Source organism: Cannabis sativa, chromosome X, assembly GCF_029168945.1.
Source record: "Cannabis sativa cultivar Pink pepper isolate KNU-18-1 chromosome X, ASM2916894v1, whole genome shotgun sequence".
NCBI classification, from domain to species: domain Eukaryota; kingdom Viridiplantae; phylum Streptophyta; class Magnoliopsida; order Rosales; family Cannabaceae; genus Cannabis; species Cannabis sativa.
Genome location: NC_083610.1, coordinates 84,928,088 through 84,949,360, shown reverse-complemented (window position 1 = coordinate 84,949,360; position 21,273 = coordinate 84,928,088). Strand labels below are relative to the sequence as shown.

The following is a 21,273-nucleotide window of genomic DNA, read 5'->3' as shown; positions in this document are numbered from 1 at the left end:
AAGTTATAGATTGCATATTTATAATTAGCATTCTCACTCAATTGTACTACTATATTCTCAATATGTAAGTATATGCTAGTCCTATGGGTAAGTGGGTAATGAAGAAGTCCAAAAACCTGAATAGTATAATTAGGCTAGAACCTAATCATCTTAGGATTGAGATCACTGATTTTATAAGATCAAATAAGTGGCATTGACTTAGAAAAGATATACAGTAAGTTTAAGATATCTTTTCCACTGTCAATATCAGTCCAGTTCGATGTATAACCAATACATCTGATACATGCTTACTTTGCTAATGTCTTGGAAAATACATTCTACTTAAACAAGTGTAAGTAAACAACGTCGATGATTATCATGTCAGTATAAATCTAGTGCACTAATAAATTGAGAGACTAAAATAGTTTATATCATGTAATCATAATTATTTACTGTTGTGTAGACAATGATATAATTATTAATGATTTAATAGAATTTATATATCAAATATATATGATCATGAAATAAACATGTGCACCAAGCAATAAACGAAATAAGTAACGAAATAACTTATGTTCTTTTACTAATAATGAAATTAAGATTACATTTAAATTGAGTTTTATTTAGGGTATAAAATTCTAATATTAAATTGACATATTTGCTTTTTGCATCAGTCCAAAAGACCATCGTACATTCCACTGACACAAATTGGGGAGTGTTGGGTCGATTATTAACTAACGGGATTATTTATTTTGCGTTGGTTATTAATGGACACAAACGCTAGAACGAAAGAAAAATTACATCCATCCACACCACATTCACCAAACCAATACAGAAAAATAAAAATTTGAACCCTGCAACGCCGCCACCAAGTTGAGCCACCATATGTGACTATACAAAAAAAAGTTTGATTTGAACGATGAGAAACGAGAGAGGAATAAAACAAGATCTACAAAAGTGAGTTCTATATTTTATCAAAAAAAAAAAAAAAGTGAGTTCTATAGTTGGCTAGCCGTCGTTGTTGACACTCAATATCTCAACCACTGCCATGGTGGTCTGCGAGCATACCTGACGAAGAAGAAGAAGAAGAGAAGAAGATTAGATCGAAAGGGAGAACTTGTATGAAGGTTTTATTCTAATTTAATCAAAAAAAATTTATTTAAACTACAATATATTTTTTTCTAAACTAATAGATTAGTTAGTATTAAATTTGTAAAAGTACACACGTGGCGTCTCTGAAAGTCAGGGCGTTACACTCGACACGGTCTACAAGTCCAATAATTTCGTACCGTACTCGAATTTGTATCGTTCTTTATTCGTGCTATGTCAAAAAGCCTCACACATAATCAAATTACCTTATTAATTAATAGAGTGCAATATAGAATCTGTTTATTTAGCATTTTTTCATATATATATAATTAATACTGTAAATTATTATACGGTAATTAAAGCAAGCCAATTTTTGTTTAAAAAAACTACTAATTAAGTCTATTACTTGCAAAGAAAACCATGCTTAGGGTTTTGATCTTTTGAGTGGTCTCATTAACACTACAGAAAGTAATTTAGATAGTTTTTTAGTCACGAATGTAAATATTTTATCCTTACAAAAATATATATATAAATATTTTGTGATAAAATGTTACTTTTATTCACAACAAAATATAATACTAAATATTATATTTAATTATAAATTGTCACTAATATAATTTTATAATCACAACTATTTTTAATGATAAATATTTTGTGATCACTAACAATATATTTTATTGATAAGTATTATTACTATCATATAGACCTTCAGTAATAACATAGCATAAGATTTGTTTAGTTAAAAATTAAAATTTAATTTTGCAATGTGATATTGAAAAAATATATGTATAATTTATATATACATACGAGTTTATATGTGGTTGAGTAATTTAATCAACCAAGTATACGTACATTGACTTTTATGTCACTAACTAATAAATTTCACAATATATCACAATGTATTATAGTCAAAAAGTATCATAGGTTTAAGTTATAATACACAGAACTGTTATATTATAATTAAGCGACTTTCTTTCGTAGACCTTTTCTTTATTGCCAAATAAATGAGTAATATGACAGTGATATTAATTAATACACTTTTTTTTGGGGGGGAGGGGGTTCTCACTTATTTTTTTCTTTCATATTAAGAATAATTTTCGATGTATTATTGCCCATATATATATTAAATATAATACAAACCCTATCGTTTGTTATATATTTTAATTTGTATAAATATATATATAATGTAAATTTAAAACATGCAAGTTATTTATTTAATTATATAATCTATAACGGGTGGTGCTGCTTTTTTGGCCGGCTATCTATCGAAATTATTCTAACTATTAAGGTGTCTAATTTGCAATTGATTACAAAGTTGTGGTGGAATTGGAAGTCAATTCTTTTAGTCATTTATTTATTAGTCTTTTTTAGTTATATTTATAGATAAGTACTGCATACGTTCAAAAAGGACAAGAGAGAACGAATATTTGGCAGACAAGAACTAAAACTACATCAATCTATAATTAATTCCAGATGAACTAGGACTCAATCCTGGGAAGATTCATTACACATCGATGTAATTCTTTTATATATATATATATATGTTCTATTTATATATAAACATATCTAGATTTAATTAGATTCATGATGAATTGAAGGATAATCATGATTTTACAAAATTTTCACTTTCTTCTTCGACTATATATCCTTATGATAAACCATTACATGATTTTTTTTTATAAATTAATGAGTTGTATTGCACAAAACAAGCTTTTTACAAACTAAACGCACCCATGAAAAGGGTCGATATCTATGTATACAATTATATCAATCTAGAGTCAATATATGTAATATGATTTACAAAGCAATAAACCAATCTCTATCATTATTCTTGATCTTTTTAGGCATCACCCTATCAATCCGAACCTTGATGTTCCATTTTGTTTCTTCAACAATTCGGGTCGAGCTAACTCTAGCTTTTTGCCAAACCACTTCATTTCGGGCTCTCCAAATGTTGTACACCAGACCTACAACAGCAGCCGAGAGAACCCCCTTCCTAAACTTGGACAATTTGGACTTCCCAATCCATTTAAGCAGCTGTTGTAGGCTACTGGTTTGAGCATGCCAGTCCAGCCAAGATTTCAGATCCTGTAGGCATTTCTCAGCAACATTGCACTCAAAGAACAAGTGCTGGCAGGTTTCAAGATGCATCTTACACAAGCAGCAGGTCCCCTGAACTTGTATGCCAAAATTCATCAGCCTATCTTGTGTCTTCAACCTATTAAGCATTGCCAACCAAGCTATAACACTATGTTGTTAAGCCTTGACCATGTTTCTTTGCTCCAAACTAACCGATTGATTGGGGGGAGAACATTTTATAGCCGGCTGAAATACTATATTTCTGCTTCTGGAAAACATCAAAGTCTATTAGCTCTCGGATTTGTTCTTTCAAGGTAACCATCTTCTTCCAATACCAACTGGAATGAATGGAGGGAGAGTAATCCCCCCATGTCTGATTCTTAATATAAACACTATGGACCCATCTGAGCCATAAGCTCTCTTGTTTGTTAGAAATAGCCCATACATACTTACTTATTGCAGCCTTGTTCCATGCTTCTAGGTTCTTGATCCCTAGACCTCCACTTGCCTTAGGTTGACAAATATTATTCCAAGCAACAGACCCTGCACCTTGGAACATAGCTTGACCTTTCCAAAGATAAGCTCTACAAATGGCTTCAATAGATCTCAATACCTTCTTTGGAAGAATCATTATTTGACTCCAATAGGCCTGTATAGCAATAAGAACTGAGTTGATGAGGGTGATTCTCCCAGCAAAAGAGAGATTCCTTGAACTCCAACTTCTAATTCGGGCAGTCATTCTCTCAGCTAATATATCACATTCTTTCCCTGAAATCCTTTTCCCACAGATTGGTATTCCCAGATAGGTGAATGGCATTTCCTGTCTGGTGAATCCTGATATCTGCATAATGTGATTGACTTCACTAGGTTGCATGTTGCTACAGTATAAAGCAGTTTTGCTGGCATTCGGATATAATCTAAAAGTGAGAGAGAAGGTTTTTAGAGCCTGCAACATGTATAAGATACTCATGAAGTCCCCATGACAAAATAATAGTACATCATCAGCAAAAGCAAGATGATTCAATTTCAAACTAGCACATCTGTCATGGAATTGAAACCCCTCTTTTCCCCCCACTTTCTTCATCAATCTCGACAAGTATTCCATACCCAGAACAAAAAGCAAGGGAGAGATCGAGTCACCTTGTCTAATTCCCCTTTTCGCCTCGAAGAACCCATGGAGAGTTCCATTGAACATCAATGAGAATCTAGGAGTGGTAATACAGTTCATGACTAGCTGGATGAATTTTGAGTATAAATTCAAGCCAACTAACATCTCTTCAAGAAAACTCCACTCAACTATGTCATATGCCTTTTGTAGATCCAACTTAATCATGCAGCTAGGCTTATTTGCCTTTCTACCATAGTGCCTCACCAAATCTTGACATATCAAGATATTATGTCCTACAAATCTCCCTTTAATAAAACCACCTTGAGTCTGTGATATTATTGAAGGAAGGATGTTATTGATTGTAGAACTTAACAGCTTGATTGCAATCTTGTAAATCACATTGCAGCAAGCTATAGGTCTAAAGTCTTTAACAGAGTTAGGACATTTCACCTTAGGCACCAATGTAATTATGGTAGAGTTTATTTCTTTCAAGATGTTACCTGAATTCAGAAAAGAATGCACAGCTGCACATATGTCCTCTCCAATGAGCTCCCAATTATCTTGGTAGAAGCTACTAGAAAAGCCATCTGGACCCGGGGACTTGCTTGCAGGTATGTTGAATATTGCCTTTTTTATCTCATCCTTTGTGAATTCCGAAAGCAAGTAATCAGCTTGAGTTGAGGATAGTACAGGGCCATTGCTGAGTATACTGTTCTCCACTACCTTCCTCTCCTCTCTTTTGGTTCCAAGTAGACCTTTGTAGAAGTCTAGGAATGCTGCTGTAATGAGTTCAGGGTCTGTAATTCTGCTGCCCTCTTGGTTTTCAATGGAGAGGATTCGGTTTTGCCTTATTCTATGCTTTATGCAAGCATGAAACAAAGCAGAGTTCGAGTCACCATCTTGAATCCACTCCACTTTAGCTTTCTGTTTTAAGAACAATGAGTAATCCTTCTGCTTTTGAGTTAAAAGCTCACGGGCTGATCGTTCCTGCTGGTGTAAACTGTCTTCAAGAGGCTGCTGCTGTAGTTGGCTTTGTAGACTATCGAGGGATGCCTTGGCCTCATGAACCTGCTGCTGAAGATCACAATATGCTTCCCTGTTTAACTTCCTCAACCTCTCTTTGAATTGCTTTAGCTTACAAACAACTTGATACATTGGATTCCCTGATATTTTCAAGCTCCAGATATCTCTTAGCATGGAATCATATTTAGGATGAGATTTCCACATCCTAAAATACTTGAATGGCTTTTTTTCCCCCACCACTTGAGGATGCAAAGAACGAACTGCCGGAGAATGATCGAATAGTCCCTCGTTAAGAAATACAGCTTCAACAAACTCATATTTTCCAATCCAAGCTTGGTTGGCCATGATCCTATCTATCTTGGAATATATCCTATCAGCCCTTGGTTGTTTATTCGTCCAAGTGAAAAAATTCCCACTAGCTTTGACATCTTCAAACTTACAATAATTCACACAATTAAGGAAATCTGAATCCAGATATGACCTTACTCGATGCCCCACTCTCTCTTCTTTAGCTAGAATGTCATTGAAATCCCCCATCACACACCAATTTTCATCAGAGTATAAATCACACAAGTCCTTCCAAAGTACTTTCCTCTCTCCCCTGTTGTTTGAAGCATATACAACCGTAAGCAGACTGTTGAAACCTTCAATAGTTGAAATCCTCAAATGCATTAGTTGGCTAGTGCACTTGATGATATCAACCATAAATCTATAAGGATTCTAAGCAATCGCAATTTTACCTCCCGAATGCCACGCAATGTTTGAGGAAAAACACCATCCATCGAAAATATTAGAGTACAAGGCTCCAAGCTTTGGAGCCTTTACCCTAGTCTCGAGGAGACCCACAAAATTAATCTTTTGAGAAATTATAAAGTTCTTTATTAGTTGTTGTTTAGATTGATGATTGGCCCCTCGGACATTCCAACATAACAATCTATCCATTAGAAAGAGAGGGACCTCCCCCCCCCCCTCCTCTTGTATTGTCATTATTCTCTTCATCAGTTGTGGCCTTGTCATCACCATATTCAGCATTACTTTCCCCATTATTTCCATCTTGTTCCTCTAAGGTAAGTGCCTGAAATGTGTTCACCACCCTTACTGCAGCAGACACCTGTTGCTTTCCATTCATGTCCATTCTCGGCCCTTTTACAATCTTGGTAAAACCATCAGCATCTGCAGTAGGAATGTTATTCTTTCTATTGTCATTCTTCACAATCCACTGATACTTAGCAGGAACAGCAGCTTTTTTACATTCCTCTGCAGAATTTCCAACTCCAGAACAGTGGGAACAAGTAATCGGCCTCCATTCGTATTTGACACAAACTGAGGTATTAAAATCATATTCATTTTCAAATTCAATCAAGTTCGGGAGTTGTTGGTCCATTTGCACTTCAATTAGCACTCTAACATAGCTCAGCCTCTCCCTATCTTTAGTGATAGCATCCTCCATAAGAGGCTTGCCAATTTGCCCAACAATCTTAAAAAGAGACCTTTGGCCCCAATATTTCAATTCAAGATCCTCAAGTTGCACCCAAATTGGTACACACTTGACATCCTCTTTCTTGAAATTAGTATTAGGGTCCCAAGGTTTCAATATTACAGGTCTGCGATTGAAGAAAACATAACCCCCATTCATGACCTGATCCCTGAATTCAAGAGAGGTAAACCGAATAATGAAGATTCCATGAGACTCGATCGACCTTATCAAGCAATATCCTTTTCGCAAATCCTTCAAGAACGTGCAATGGTGGATTTACTCCAAGAACATAGCACACAATTAAAGGATTCCAAAACAGAATCTCTTCTTCAATATCATCTAGGGTGATTTTCACTTTCCCAGAGTCCTGCTCCACATCTTTAAACGAATTTTCCAGATATATATACATGATTATTCTAATAAAAATTAATGATATATACATATGAAAAAGTCTATGGTGCACTCCTTTGTGCTTTTGATATTTGGATGATTTTAATTTTATTTTTTTGAGAATTTTTTTTATTTTTACATTTAAAAGTAGTATTTTTCGTATTTATGTAAAAATACGTACACAGTAAATTAAATCGCAACTCAAATTTACTTCGCAACCTACACAGAAATTACTCTTGCAATCCAAACCCTAAAAATAAAAAAATTAAAAAAATAATATATGGGGTGATTCTCCTAATTTTTTATATGATTGTATACAATATAGTTATTTAAGACATTTTGTAAATTTTAAAAAATTATAAAAATTTTAACATGCCAAAAACAAGTTCATTTTTGTTTTACATTCGTATGAAATAGATTCTTTGAATTTTGCTTTCTATAATTTTCTATATTTTGTAAATTATTTTGAATTTCTTAACACTGTATAGAATGTCGTAACTAACTACATCGTCACTATCATATAAATAAAGTTTAAAACTAAAACAATCTGGATGTCACACAAAGGGAGTGCATCCGTGCACCCTTCTTGAAAGTTGTAACGCTCTAATATCTAAGGCACATTACGTACGTATTTTTCAATTATTTTATTGATATTTACTAATCAAAGGATATTGAAATTATAAAGTGCATTTAAAAAAAATTCTCAGATAATTAAATCTTTACTAAACATAAACAGTTTTAAGAAATATTCACAATGCGGGTTTGAAATCTAATTACAAAATATTTGACATCATAAAATCACAACCCATACCACCTGCACTAGGAACTCCTCTAGTCAAAATCATGTCTCTAACCATTACAAAACATTAATATAGATACCTCATGAAAAATGAATTAAAGATATGTAATCTACATTTTATATATTAATTTTGATAATTTAGTTAGAGCTACAAATCTTACACTTTAATAATTTATTATATTTAATTTAATCAAACATTATTGCACTAAAATTAGAGGTGTACGTTAGTCAGTTTGGTCGGATTATAACATATTTTTATTAACCCAATATAAATATCAGGTTGTAAATATTTATCGTAACTCGTCTAATCAAAAATTAGAAAAAGTTCAAACTGTCCAATGATTTTTTCAGTTTGGTCGGGTTAATCCGTTCAAATCGCTTTTTACTTTTTTTTTATATAATTATTATTGTTAGTTTCTAGTATTCAAATAATTAGATTTAAAAATAAAAATATATTATTTATATTTTAAGTTAAAAAATACTATATTAAATTAATTTTAAGATAAATATAATTGAGTAAACATAAAATAATTGAATAAAATAATAAAAAAAAATATGGTATAGATTTTAAACTTCAACTACAATATCCAAATACAATAAAAATTATTAACTATAAAGTCTAAATTTTAAGTTAAAAACTAAAACATCCAAACTTTAAATATAAAATAATTTAACTAATAAATATAATTTATGTAATATAATATATACAGTTTTATTAAAAAATATATAAATTAGTTTAATTCGGTTTATTCGGATTAATTAGACGGTTTAAAATAATTTGTAAACTACCCAATATATTTATTAAGCGGTTTGGATTTTCATTTAAATATTTCGGGTTGGGCCATGAGAGACCTTATTAAGTATTTCAAAAGAAAGGGCATGCTGATAGAGTTGGGCGGGAAGATAATACTAGTTATCAAGTCAGAGAGACGCCTGGCCTGTAAGCTGGCGGCCTCCTTAAAAACCCATTACTTAACAAGGGGGCTATGCGGATCCTCGGACATATATGAAATAGAATAAAGATGTACCAAGCTACTTATAAATGTAACTACAATTAATATTACTGCAGTCGGGCTATCGAACACGGAGTCAGAAGTGAATTACGAGTCAGACCAATTTACAAATTATTTATTCGAGTTGGACGATTTATAAATTTTGTTAAACACTCCTAACTAAAATAATATAACATGTCGTTGTTATGATTAACTAAAGGAATTGCTAGAAAGGAAGTTAGTAACGTGAGTTAATTTAACACATTGAAAAGCGACAAAAATAAGGATTCCAATAGTTCTTGCAATGAAATAAGTTTCATTAAAATCACCGGGAAATCTTAAAATTACTAATACCTCCTAAAAAAATATATCATCGTCCACTTATTACTATTGGTGAATAAATATTTTTGTTAAAAATTTATAAAACATCAGATATTATATTGTATATAATTTATAATACTATGATTAATTGAACAATATAAGAGATATACCTGTTAATTTATTGAAATAATGAAAAAGGATTTTCTGAAAAAAATACAAAAATAACAAAAAGATTATAAAAATATGATTGTATGGAATTTTAAATATTTTTACAGTTATTTTTAAAGATTTTTTATATTTATACTTATGTTATTTTACAATTATTTTTTTGTTATTTATATATTATTATTATTGATATTGTTTTTGATGAATTTTTTTTATTGTTTTTGTGTTGCATTATAAAAAAAATTAAACGTAAAGTTATAAAAAAAAAAAAAAAAGAGAGAGAGAGAGATTATTTTACAAATACACAAAAAAAAAATTACAAAAATTAAGTTGTACGAAAATTTAAATATTTTTTATAATTTTATAATTTTATTTATAGAAAATATTTTTTTTATTGTATTCTTGTTAATTTTTTGTTTATTTTTTATTATCTGTATGTTATTTTTTGTTGTTAGTTTCATATTGTTTAGATATTATTTTCCTGTTAATTTCATATAATTTTCTTATTATTTTCTTGTTTTTATAAAAATGGTAAAAATATAAAAGAAATATTAAAAGTAAAACTATAATTTTATTTTATATAATTATCCCTAAACAAAGTAACTTTCCCTAATAAAAATGGTTTGATACGACTCTCACATCTGACAAGAAGATTGGGTCAAGTCCAACAAATTTTGCAGAAGCCCAACAAGCCCAAGGAAATGGGGTAAGTTAAAAAATGTTTTTTTTTATTAATCAATTAACTAAATTTATTTCTAATTTTTATTTAATTAAAATATATCTCTTTTTATATATATTGTACCCAATGATAGGGAAAAATTGATACAATGTTTAAAAAAAGAGGTAAAAATAATAAACTTTTAAAAGTAGGTAAAAATAAAAAAAAAATAAAAAAACAATATAAAAAAGATATAGAATCTAATTTCCTCAAGGAAAGGCCATGACTGTGAGAAAATTATACTCTATACACACTTTATTTCTTATTTTAAATTTTACCTTTATTTTACTACTCTTTAATTTATACCCAATTTTATAGGTCATATTCTCATTATGTGCATTAGAAACTCTAATTTTGATAAATTATATAAGATTATATTTGGTACTTTAATTATATATAAAAAAAAGTATTTATCAATTAAAATTATATATATTTTTTTTGAATAGTCGAAAATCTTTATTAGCCATAAACTTCTGCTACTAAACAAGGTAACAAATCAGTTGGAACATGCTCCAAACTGAAACGACGATCAGGAAATAAAATAGCAGCCTTAGCAAAGTTATGGGCCACTAAATTAGCAGATCGTTTAACAAAAGAAATAGAAACATTTGTAAGAGAAGCAAGCAAGCTTTCACAGTCTTTTACAATCAAACCAAAAGTAGAAATCATGTCTAAGGAACTTCGGATGGCCTGAACCGCACAAAGACAATCTGATTCAAGAGTGACATTTTGCCACTTCGCTTCTTTGATCCAACTAAGAGCCTCCTTAATTCCCAACACCTCCGCTAGGACTAGTTCCACTGCACCATAAACCAGAGCCGTGTGTCCCTCTATAAGCAAACCGTTTGAGTCCCTAGCGACAAGACCAAAGCCATATGATCGATTCCTTTCAAACAATGCCGCGTCTACATTAATCTTGATGCTATCACTATGTGGAGGACACCAATGCTCATTTCCATCTCCTGCTTGGAAAGTAGAGTAAGATGTATCGGAATCCGACTGACGAGCATTTTTCCATTGATCAAGATACTTTTTTGCAAACTCAACAACGTTATCGGGATGAACAGCTTTTCCATTCCAAACCAGGTCATTTCGGGCTCCCCAAACAGCCCAACAAATAGTAGCCATTAAGCACAATTGATCCGAGGTAGCATGCTGAAACACACCCCAGCACCAGTCCAAAAAACCAGATCCAGGAGTCACCACCGTCCCGATACCAACCCGATTCCAACACAGTTTGACAACACGGCAAGTCACCAAACAGTGCAAAACACTCTCCTCTTCTTCCATATAGATGGGACAAAGTAAATTAACATCTACTCTCTTAGTTTTGAGTTGAACCAACGTAGGAAGACACTGTGTACACGCACGCCATAACAAATTACTAACCTTTGAAGGAAGTTTCAGCTTCCATAGTTTACTCCAGAACGCATCAATCTCTTCATCAAACCAGTTACTTTTTTAATTCTGCAGGAAATTATAGGCTGACTTTACAGAATACACACCTGAATTTTCGAAAGACCAAAACAGTTGGTCATATGCAGCAGTATTGGACAGAGGGATACCACGGATGAGGGACTGATCCCTTGCCTCAAACAGGTCAGCAATGATCTCCAAATCCCAACCTGACCCATGAATTGTTGAAATTTAGTGCAACTAAAAACAATATTGTATAGCTTGGTCTTATTTTTTGAAAGCTGATGTTAGTTGATATTGGAGAAATTTTAATGATATTTCCAAAGCAGTAATGGCAAAGTTCAAGGCTAGTAAGCTTTATTAGAGTCTTCTTCATTATGAACATGTGACTTACACTAAACCTAAACACTGGTTCATTCTGTGACAAGCAGTGAATGTCCATTTGTTAATTAGAGACAAGTTGATGACTTTCAATATCCATTCAGATTAAATTTTATGTCCTTTTTGTGAGCAAGTTCTTGAGAGTCATTCTCATTTATTCTTTGGGTGCAATTTTTCTCAAAAAGTTGTGCAGGGTGTTCATGGTTGGCCGCTTGGGTGTACTTTGTCTCTTCAGTTTTAAAGTTGGCTAACTTAGATTGTGATAAAAAATAGTTGTTTCCTTTCTAATGTTATTTTTGCTGTAGTTGTTGCTACATATTATAATTTGTGAAATTTGATTTTCTATACTTAAACATTTTCAAAATTTCGTTTTTGAACCAATACATTTTACATTATGAAAAATATGACTCTTTTTTCAAAACTCCAAAAATACCCCCTCTATCTACTTTGTCTCTCTCTCTCTCTCGGACCGAAAAAAAAAAAAAAAAAACATATGGTCCGATGGTCGGACCACATGGTCCGATGGGGTCCGACCAATCGGACCCATCGGACTATGTGGTCCGACCATCGGACCATGTCCATCTCTCTTCGTTTTCCTTAAAAAAAAAAAAAAAAATATGGTCCGATTGGTCGGACCCCATCGGACCATGTGGTCCGACCATCGAACCATATGTTTTTTTTTTTTTTCCTGTTCGAGAGAGAGAGAGAGAGACGAAGAGAGTGAGAGGGGCGATACAGTGGGTGGGTGGTGGAGGTGAGCCGTGGTGGTGCATTTGAAGGTGGGGGCGGTGAAATGGTTTGAGTGTCGACGGCGTGGGTGGTCTGCCGTGGGTGGTCTGCCGTGGGTGTGTGGGTGCGGCACCGAGAGAAAGAGAGAAAGAAAGAAAGAGAGGCGAAAGAGAGAGAGAGTTGATGGTTTCAAATGGGGGGGTATTGTGGGAATTAAGAAAATGTTATCCCATTTTACCAATATTCCCCATTTTAAGTTTAGGGAAAAAATTATTCCTTAATGTAAGCATAGAAATTCAAATTTCCCAAATAAAAAAGCTTGTATCTATGAAAGAAAATCTTATAATGTGTATTCTAGTGTGGAGTTGAATGAAAGAGATTTTCAAACTAGAATTCTCAATATAGCCATTAGGAAGATGAATAAGCCAGATTTGACTGGACTTTGTTAATTTTTTGTAATGAGATTTTTGGGTATCATACCTTTGTAACAGTAAATAGAGTTACACTAGAAAAAAAAAATAAAACACTAAAAAATATCAATATAACAACAATAACATTATACAATCATTAATACTATATTATAATAAAATTATTTTTAAGTAAATATAATATTTATACATATACTATAATTTAGAATAAAATTATTAATTCTACGTAAATAAATTTATAAAATATATGTCTATATTTATTAATAAGATGTAATTATTCTTATAAATAAATTATTAAAGGTTATTCTTATTTATAATTTGATCAAATTAAGACTTGTATTCTTTATAACAAATTAGAGATTATTCTTAAATAAAATATTCTTAGATAGAGACTCTACTGCTTATATATATATATTGTACCAAAAAACAATATTTAAAAAAAAAAATAATAATAAAAACAAAAACAAATTTCTTCATCTCTCAAATACAGCTCCTTTGCTGGCTCCTTTACTTTTTGTCCTAATTTACATCTTAAAATTATATTATACACTCGATTATAATAACAAATATTATATCAAATATAACATTTATATTTATATTTTGAATCATTTATTACAATAGATCTTTAATTAAAGATAGCCTTAATGCAGGTAATTACTGTTGTTTTAACTTCTATCTATACAAAACATTATAATAATTAAATTAAAAATATGAATCTTAATGTTATAGCCAAATTAGCAGTTTCTATTTATTATTAGATTTTTATTAATATTGTAAAATAAATAAATAAATATGTAAATCTTTGTAGTCGGTCAACCAGTTTGAAAAGAATACAGCTTAGGCGGGAGCTGATTATTGAATATGACCCTAAAAACGTCCTTATTCAAAATTTGTGGGGTCCACACCTCTGAAAAAAACACTCCCCACCCTTGACTTTTTCATTCAACACGTGGATCATCAAAGTCCCCACACTTAATATTTCCCAGCTATTAATAATAATAAAAAACAATCTCCTATTCTTTTTTTTGTCGAGACTTTTTCATTAAGTTAAAAAGAAAAAGTTAAATGTTATGAATCTTAGAATACCCAAAAATTTAGGTTAACGGTTAATTAAATTAGATTATGAACCAAAGTGATGAACAAGGAAGCAGTTTGAGTAGATATTGAACTTGGACAGAAACATGTACTACATACAATAATAATACATTAAGTTGAGTTACTCCTAAAATACGAGGAGGACCATTAAGTGTGCTGTGGGAAGAGGAAAACGGAAGGTGGCTACTACTGATTCCCACTTCTGCCTTTTCACAATGACACGTATATAAAATATTGTTTCTTTTTCTTTCTTTTCTTTCTCTTACATATACAAATTCTTCTTCTTCTTCTTCTTTATTTACTTTTTCCTTTTTGTATGTACAAATATGTACATATAGATATTTATATACATATATAATATTATTTCTTTTCTGATTAAAAAAAAAAGTGCCCTTTTTCTCCCACTATCGATGGTTTTCGTTAGAAGCACATGAATGAATGAGGTGAGTAAGACTCTGTTTTGGACTTTATTCTTCATATTTTTTTATGCATATTGAAATGACCAATTATGGATTTTGAGTCATGATTATTATTATTTGGCAATGCATGTAGGGAGAACTGTTTTATTAGATGCCATTGGCAATAGCCTATGATATGAGTAGGGGGATCAATGTTACATTAGATAGAAAAAAAATTATCTTCACAGAATAATATATAATCTGTATGAGTTTGATTGGATTTGGTCAAGTTGTCTCTTTAGGCATTCCAAAAGGGAACGAACAACATCTCATAAACGCATGCACCCTTTTGGCGATTCTTGAAAACAATGTCCAGTTTTAGATTACAGTAATGATTTTTCTATTTAATCCTTTTCAAGAATAACAGCATATTTTCAATGAAACTAATGCTTGTTATGATTGGATATGGATGGATGCCCTTTTATTTTCTTTAATGTCCCAATCAAGAGTCGAATACCAATAACTATTTGAGCGTGGAAGAAGAAAAATATAAAGGTGATGCTTACGCTATATGTCTATATCTAAGCGTCTGTTACAAGGTTATTGTTTTTTTTTTTGCTTGAGTTGAAATGGTCAATGGTTCACTCTAATACTTTGTTTAGTCGTTTTGTTAACTTGCTTTGTGGACCTTCTCGTATCATATTATATTCTTAAGCTTTAGTTGAAAAGAAAATTGGAGCATGGATTACATTAAGAGAATACATCTTCATATTTTGATGTTTTATGTCTAAAGTGTGGGACCTTACTTGATTGTGATCCCTCAAATTAGTACTAAAAAATTCATTAATATAATAAACCCCATTAAAGCTCAAAAATGAAACTTTGGTTCATTGGTTCTATATAATGAACAAAGATTTGGAAAATATAATTTAAAAGAAGTGGACTTAGCTCTCTACTTCTGCCATCTGTGATTTCAAGTCAACACACCCATTTCAAACTAAATATTATAATCCTTAAGCACCAGAGTTATGGTATTGATGAGATTATTGCTTACATCAATTATAAGCCATTGAAAATTAATAATAATAATAATAGCAATAGTCCATGCGTCTGGCTGTTTTATGATTCTAAAGTTCAATTATTTTATTATTAGTAACTTCACTTTGTCTAGTTGTGTGTGTATGTGACATGTAAGAGATCCAGATTCATCAATACACTGCTGTTGGTGCTTGTGTTTTCAGTTGTAAAGTTTGACTAAAATTCTTTCATAACAGCTTATATAAGGCTAACTTCCTCAACATCCTGTTCTGCATTCAATAACTCTCTCTACTGCTCCATTAAGGTATTTGATTATATGACTCTGTAAGCTTTAAATAACATTGTACACTTTTTCCATTGAGTTTACTTCACACTGTTTTTTATTTTATTTTTTTCAACTGTTTGACTATATGGTGTTATTTCATTAGTTACAGTAAATTAGGACTTCATTTACATAGTTAAAGACTTTTTTTGCTGAACACAAAGTTAAAGACTTAAGTGTCACAAGACGACTATAAAGCCACTTGCTCAAGTGGTTGGTCTATTATTAACCCTTCTGAACTTGGAGCCAAAAGGGTAGTTGTCTATGCATAATTAGATGTAAACGAAGTATTATTTCTATGCTAATTGTCCCTCCATTTATATTTCTGCATATCAGTGTTCTGAATTCAAAGTAAAATATATACTGAGATGGCTTCAACAGTTCATTCAACTGCTGAAAATAAAGAAGAGATGGACACGATAAGGAGCACCCCGAGTGACCGATATATTCCCAGAGTTTCAGTTCCTTCCAAGCAAAACCTCTTCAAGGAGTTCAAAAACACTGTCAAAGAGACATTCTTTGCTGATGACCCTTTACGTTCATTTAAGGATCAGTCCAAGTCTAAAAAGCTCATCCTTGGAGTGCAGGCCGTTTTCCCCATCTTTGAATGGTCTAGAGATTATAGTCTTAAAAAATTTAGGGGAGATCTTATTGCTGGACTCACTATTGCAAGTCTCTGCATTCCTCAGGTACATCATTATCAGCTACTTCTCTGCTTCTCTTGAGAGGTTTATACTTAAAAGATTCTGTCATTCACAATGTTGACCAATTCCATTGACTTGGAAAACAGGATATTGGGTACTCAAAACTTGCAAATTTGGCTCCACAATATGGATTGTGTATGTTATCTTTCTACTTATCTATGGTTATTTTCGGTTTGATTGTTTCATTGAGTTTTGTGCTTAGTCTTCTTCTTGTCCCCGTTTTAATCTCTGCAGACTCCAGCTTTGTTCCACCACTGATCTATGCTTTTATGGGAAGCTCAAGAGATATAGCCATAGGACCAGTGGCTGTTGTATCTCTCTTACTTGGTACACTGCTTCAGAATCAAGTTGATCATACTACACATCCGGTTGAATATCTGAGACTTGCATTTACAGCTACTTTTTTTGCTGGGATAACCCAAGCAACTCTTGGGATTTTGAGGTAATTCTCAACTAAGTGTTTAGGCCTGGTATGGCTACTATCTTCAGCTAATTCTCTGATAAAATATGCACTGATTTCATGTCTTCTTTTTCATCTGATATTAGATTGGGTTTCTTGATTGATTTCCTATCACATGCTGCTATTGTTGGTTTTATGGGTGGAGCTGCTATCACAATTGCCCTCCAACAGCTTAAGGGATTTCTTGGCATAAAAAAGTTCACAAAGGAAACTGATATCATCTCAGTGATGCATTCAGTAGTTGACTCAGCTCACCATGGGGTAAACCTCTCCTTACATTCCCTAAACTATGCAGTTTCAATAACAAATCATTCTATAGTTTTCTAGTTACTGATTTATATGTACCAAATTCGCAGTGGAATTGGCAGACTATAGTCATAGGAGGGGTGTTTTTAACCTTTCTTCTAGTTTCTAAATTCATCGTAAGAATCACAATATCACTTCCATGATTTACTTCAAGCGATATAAGCTCTCAATGTTTTCTTATTTTTTTTTTCTAACTCACTCTTGTGTTGGGAACAGGGAAAGAAAAACAAAAAACTCTTCTGGGTGCCTGCAATAGCTCCATTGATATCAGTTGTTTTGTCAACTTTTTTTGTTTACATAACCCATGCAGAAAAGCAAGGAGTTGAAATAGTAAGCATTTGACATGATTTCTCTCCCTCCTTATTGCTAATTATTTAACCAATAGATTTAATACTATAAAGAATGGTTTTTTAGTACTTGTTGCCGTTGACTTTTTATGACGTGTTTGACTTATTATATGAAGGTGAGACATATAGAGAAAGGAATCAGTCCTTCATCCTTGAATCAAATATACTTCACTGGGGAATATCTCGTCAAAGGCTTTAAGATTGGTGTTGTGGCCGGTGTTATAGCATTAACGGTAAGCTGATATACCTATTTTTGAAGAATTTGTTTTGGACTTTGGAGCAACATGAATCTAACCATCGAAAGTGAACTTCTTTTTGGGGTTGTCTATATATTAGGAAGCTATAGCAATTGGAAGAACATTTGCTTCCATGAAGGATTATCAACTTGATGGAAACAAAGAAATGGTGGCACTTGGAACCATGAACGTTATTGGCTCAATGACTTCCTGCTATGTGACAACAGGTGAAAATTATTTATATAAATGACCAATTTCAAACAATAATAGCTGATTTTGAACTGGGGATTAGCTGCTCATCACAAGCAAATTTCTAAAATTCACACTTGATCCTCCCTCATTTAAGTAATATACTTGTTTTGATTAACATTCTTAACTTTATAATAATACGTCAGTAAACAATATAGAAAGGGGATCAAACTAATATGATATAAACACAAGGGAGTCAATCATTCATTTCATTTTCCAATGCTTTTATTATGTTTGAAATTCTTGTCATCATAGATTTGTAAACACTAAACTAACTTAGGTGTCTCTAACTGGTTGTATTGTATCTTTTTGCTCATTGCTTGTAGGTTCATTCTCTCGGTCGGCAGTCAATTACATGGCTGGATGTCATACAGCAGTCTCTAACATTGTGATGTCCTCTGTTGTATTCCTAACATTGATGTTCATCACACCCCTTTTCAAGTACACTCCAAACGCCATCTTAGCCGCCATCATTATATCTGCTGTGCTCAATCTAATCGATTTTCAGGCTGCAATCCTAATATGGAAGATTGATAAGTTTGATTTTGTGGCTTGCATGGGAGCCTTCTTTGGTGTTGTATTCAAATCTGTCGAGATTGGTCTCTTAATCGCGGTACTAATTCCCAACATAAGCTTACAACTATCTTATATTCCTAGAGTAGACCAAGAAAGAATATTGTGTCAAGTGATCTGTTGTTAATCGTTGTTGTTGTTGTGGTAGGTCGTCATATCCTTTGCTAAAATTCTGTTACAAGTTACTAGACCAAGGACTGCAACTCTTGGAAAGATCCCTAGAACAACTGTGTACAGAAACATCCAACAATATCCAGAAGCAACTAAGGTTCCAGGCGCTTTGATTGTCAGAGTTGATTCAGCAATTTACTTTTCCAACTCTAATTACGTTAGAGAAAGGTATATAGCTAGAGCCTTTTCTGCCTTACTGTTATTCCTTCATATTTATCCTACAAGTAAATCTATCTAACTATATAATATGTATGTAGAATATTGAGATGGCTGAACGATGAGGAAGAACTTGTTAAAGCAGCTGATCTACCAGCTATTCACTTCTTGATAGTCGAAATGTCACGTAAGTGAATTTTGTACCTAGTTTTGATCAACTACCTATGACATTTTATTTCTTATGTTTTGGTTTTGTTGTTTAATTGTTGCAGCTGTTACTGACATTGACACCAGTGGTATCCATGCCTTGGAAGAATTGTATAGGAGTCTCCAAAAGAGAGACATTCAAGTAAATAAACCTATCCATATTTAATTCTACTTTTAGTTCCTCTTACCTATAATAGCAAACCATAATTATTACTAACATTTCATAGAATACAATAATTGTACTTAATTGGTTTGAGTATATACTGACCCCTGTTATTGCTAAACAGCTTGTTCTTGCAAATCCTGGTCCTGTGGTGATTGACAAACTTCATGCATCTAAGTTTACGACTTTGATCGGTGAGGACCGAATCTTCCTAACTGTTGCGGATGCAGTGGCAGCTTGTTCTCCAAAATTGCTGGAAGAAGTTTAAGTAACAACAAACACATTACAAATGAACGTAATATTGTTGATGGCAATATCATAAAAATCAGCTGAGTCTTGAACATGCTGATAAGTTGAATTCTGAAGAAATTACTAGTATAACTCTGGATATATATGGCAGAAGAGAAGAGCCATTATGAAAGTGGTTAATGGAGGGTCATATGCCTTAATTCCAATAGAAAGAAAAATAATAACGTATATAGATGTGTACAATTTGTACACTACAAGAAAGCATGCAAGAATTTAATGTAATAACTTGCAAAAGTCTATAAGTCTGCGTAGAATTGAACTGTTAAAGTTATCTAAAGCTCACTCCATACTTTGAGATTATGTTACCCTATATATCATGACCTCGAGGCTTTTCTCAGATCTTTTGTTTTCACCCACTATATATATAATATAATATACATTTGAATGTAATTAAGATTTAAATGAGCTTTGATGCAAATGATCATTGCATAACACCATACTCTAATGTTGTGAGTAGTTAACAGTTTCGATTGATCCTATTAATCATATAATAACCATGGTATAGCACCTAATTAAGCTTGAAGTAACATGAAATGATATTTCATATCAAGTACGAAGTTTGATTATATTCATATTTTAAAAAAATAATCATTAAAAGAAGGTTTCTTATTAAATTTGTGGAAAACATTTTCTTCCGGCCAGTTTTTTTCTACTATATATTTTCCTCCTAAAAATTTCCTAGTCTAATATCTTAACAAGATCTTAGTATTTAACTATTTGTACGTAAACTATAATAATAAATAAAGAGAAAAGTTGATGGAAGATTTGTTCAATCTTATCCATATGACCTCATTTATTTATTTATTTTTTCTGAAAGAACGATCATGTTCGTAGAATTACACCAGAATTTTGCTAGAAATTCTAGCTCTCTTAGTTATAATCCATCAGTGAAAGTGAAACCATTAGTTAATGTTGATCATGGAGATGTAAAATGTGTCAACTAGTTAATTTTACACACAATTATCAAGTATTTAATTTTACCTATACATATTTTTAATTAAATGATGATGTCTATGCAAAATCAAATTATATATATAGTTAAGATCATTAGTTGGACTTGAACTGACACATCAAAATTATACTTTTAATTTTGTTAATTCATGAAACAAAATTATTAAAATGTTTTAAAATAACGCTGTTAGAGATAAAATAATTCTCCTCTATTTGATTACTGGAAACAATTGCAGAGAAACCAATAAGGAGGGAACCTTTAATCTCAGTTATCTTCTAATTAGATATTAGGGAATGTAATCAAACCAAGTATTTACGTACAAATTAGCATGCCCATGCCAACGTACTATAATAATAAGAAGCATTTTAAAACCAAATGAAAAAATCGCTAAGCTACATTGAGATCACACTCCCCCTTCTCATGTTTTTCACACAAATATTTTATCAGAAAAGTAGAAAATTAGTTGGTTGAAACAAATAATACAAATTAACTA

General features: G+C 32.0%; 3 protein-coding genes across 3 annotated transcripts; 1 reads left to right on the top strand and 2 right to left on the bottom strand.

Moving 5' to 3' along the window:
• Window positions 1–6,212: 6,212 nt before the first annotated feature.
• LOC115696849 (uncharacterized) lies at window positions 6,213–6,914 on the bottom strand. The gene has a single exon (XM_030623737.2). It carries the CDS (start codon window positions 6,912–6,914, stop codon window positions 6,213–6,215), a length of 702 nt encoding a protein of 233 aa, XP_030479597.2.
• Window positions 6,915–10,342: 3,428 nt separating this feature from the next.
• On the bottom strand, window positions 10,343–19,762 carry LOC115702070 (uncharacterized). The gene is made up of 2 exons (XM_061105158.1): window positions 19,625–19,762; window positions 10,343–11,765 (listed from the first exon to the last, which is right to left on the bottom strand). Exon 2 carries the CDS (start codon window positions 11,428–11,430, stop codon window positions 10,600–10,602), a length of 831 nt encoding a protein of 276 aa, XP_060961141.1. The 5' UTR covers window positions 11,431–11,765; window positions 19,625–19,762; the 3' UTR covers window positions 10,343–10,599.
• On the top strand, window positions 14,252–20,218 carry LOC115702049 (sulfate transporter 1.3). The gene is made up of 15 exons (XM_030629504.2): window positions 14,252–14,632; window positions 15,862–15,929; window positions 16,284–16,636; window positions 16,738–16,786; window positions 16,886–17,093; window positions 17,198–17,372; window positions 17,468–17,533; window positions 17,634–17,747; window positions 17,881–17,997; window positions 18,101–18,227; window positions 18,576–18,862; window positions 18,971–19,161; window positions 19,251–19,336; window positions 19,422–19,498; window positions 19,644–20,218. Exons 3-15 carry the CDS (start codon window positions 16,316–16,318, stop codon window positions 19,785–19,787), a joined length of 1,962 nt encoding a protein of 653 aa, XP_030485364.1. The 5' UTR covers window positions 14,252–14,632; window positions 15,862–15,929; window positions 16,284–16,315; the 3' UTR covers window positions 19,788–20,218.
• The last annotated feature ends 1,055 nt before the right edge of the window (window positions 20,219–21,273 follow it).

Bases quoted from the DNA above. Each gene is read 5' to 3' on its own strand.
- LOC115702049 (XM_030629504.2), top strand. From the start codon at position 16,316: ATGGCTTCAACAGTTCATTCAACTGCTGAAAATAAAGAAGAGATGGAC. The intron at 17,748-17,880 runs GTAAGCATTTGA...TATTATATGAAG, and splicing joins AAAAGCAAGGAGTTGAAATA to GTGAGACATATAGAGAAAGG. The intron at 18,863-18,970 runs GTACTAATTCCC...TTGTTGTGGTAG, and splicing joins AGATTGGTCTCTTAATCGCG to GTCGTCATATCCTTTGCTAA.
- LOC115702070 (XM_061105158.1), bottom strand. From the start codon at position 11,430: ATGGAAGAAGAGGAGAGTGTTTTGCACTGTTTGGTGACTTGCCGTGTT.
- LOC115696849 (XM_030623737.2), bottom strand. From the start codon at position 6,914: ATGAATGGGGGTTATGTTTTCTTCAATCGCAGACCTGTAATATTGAAA.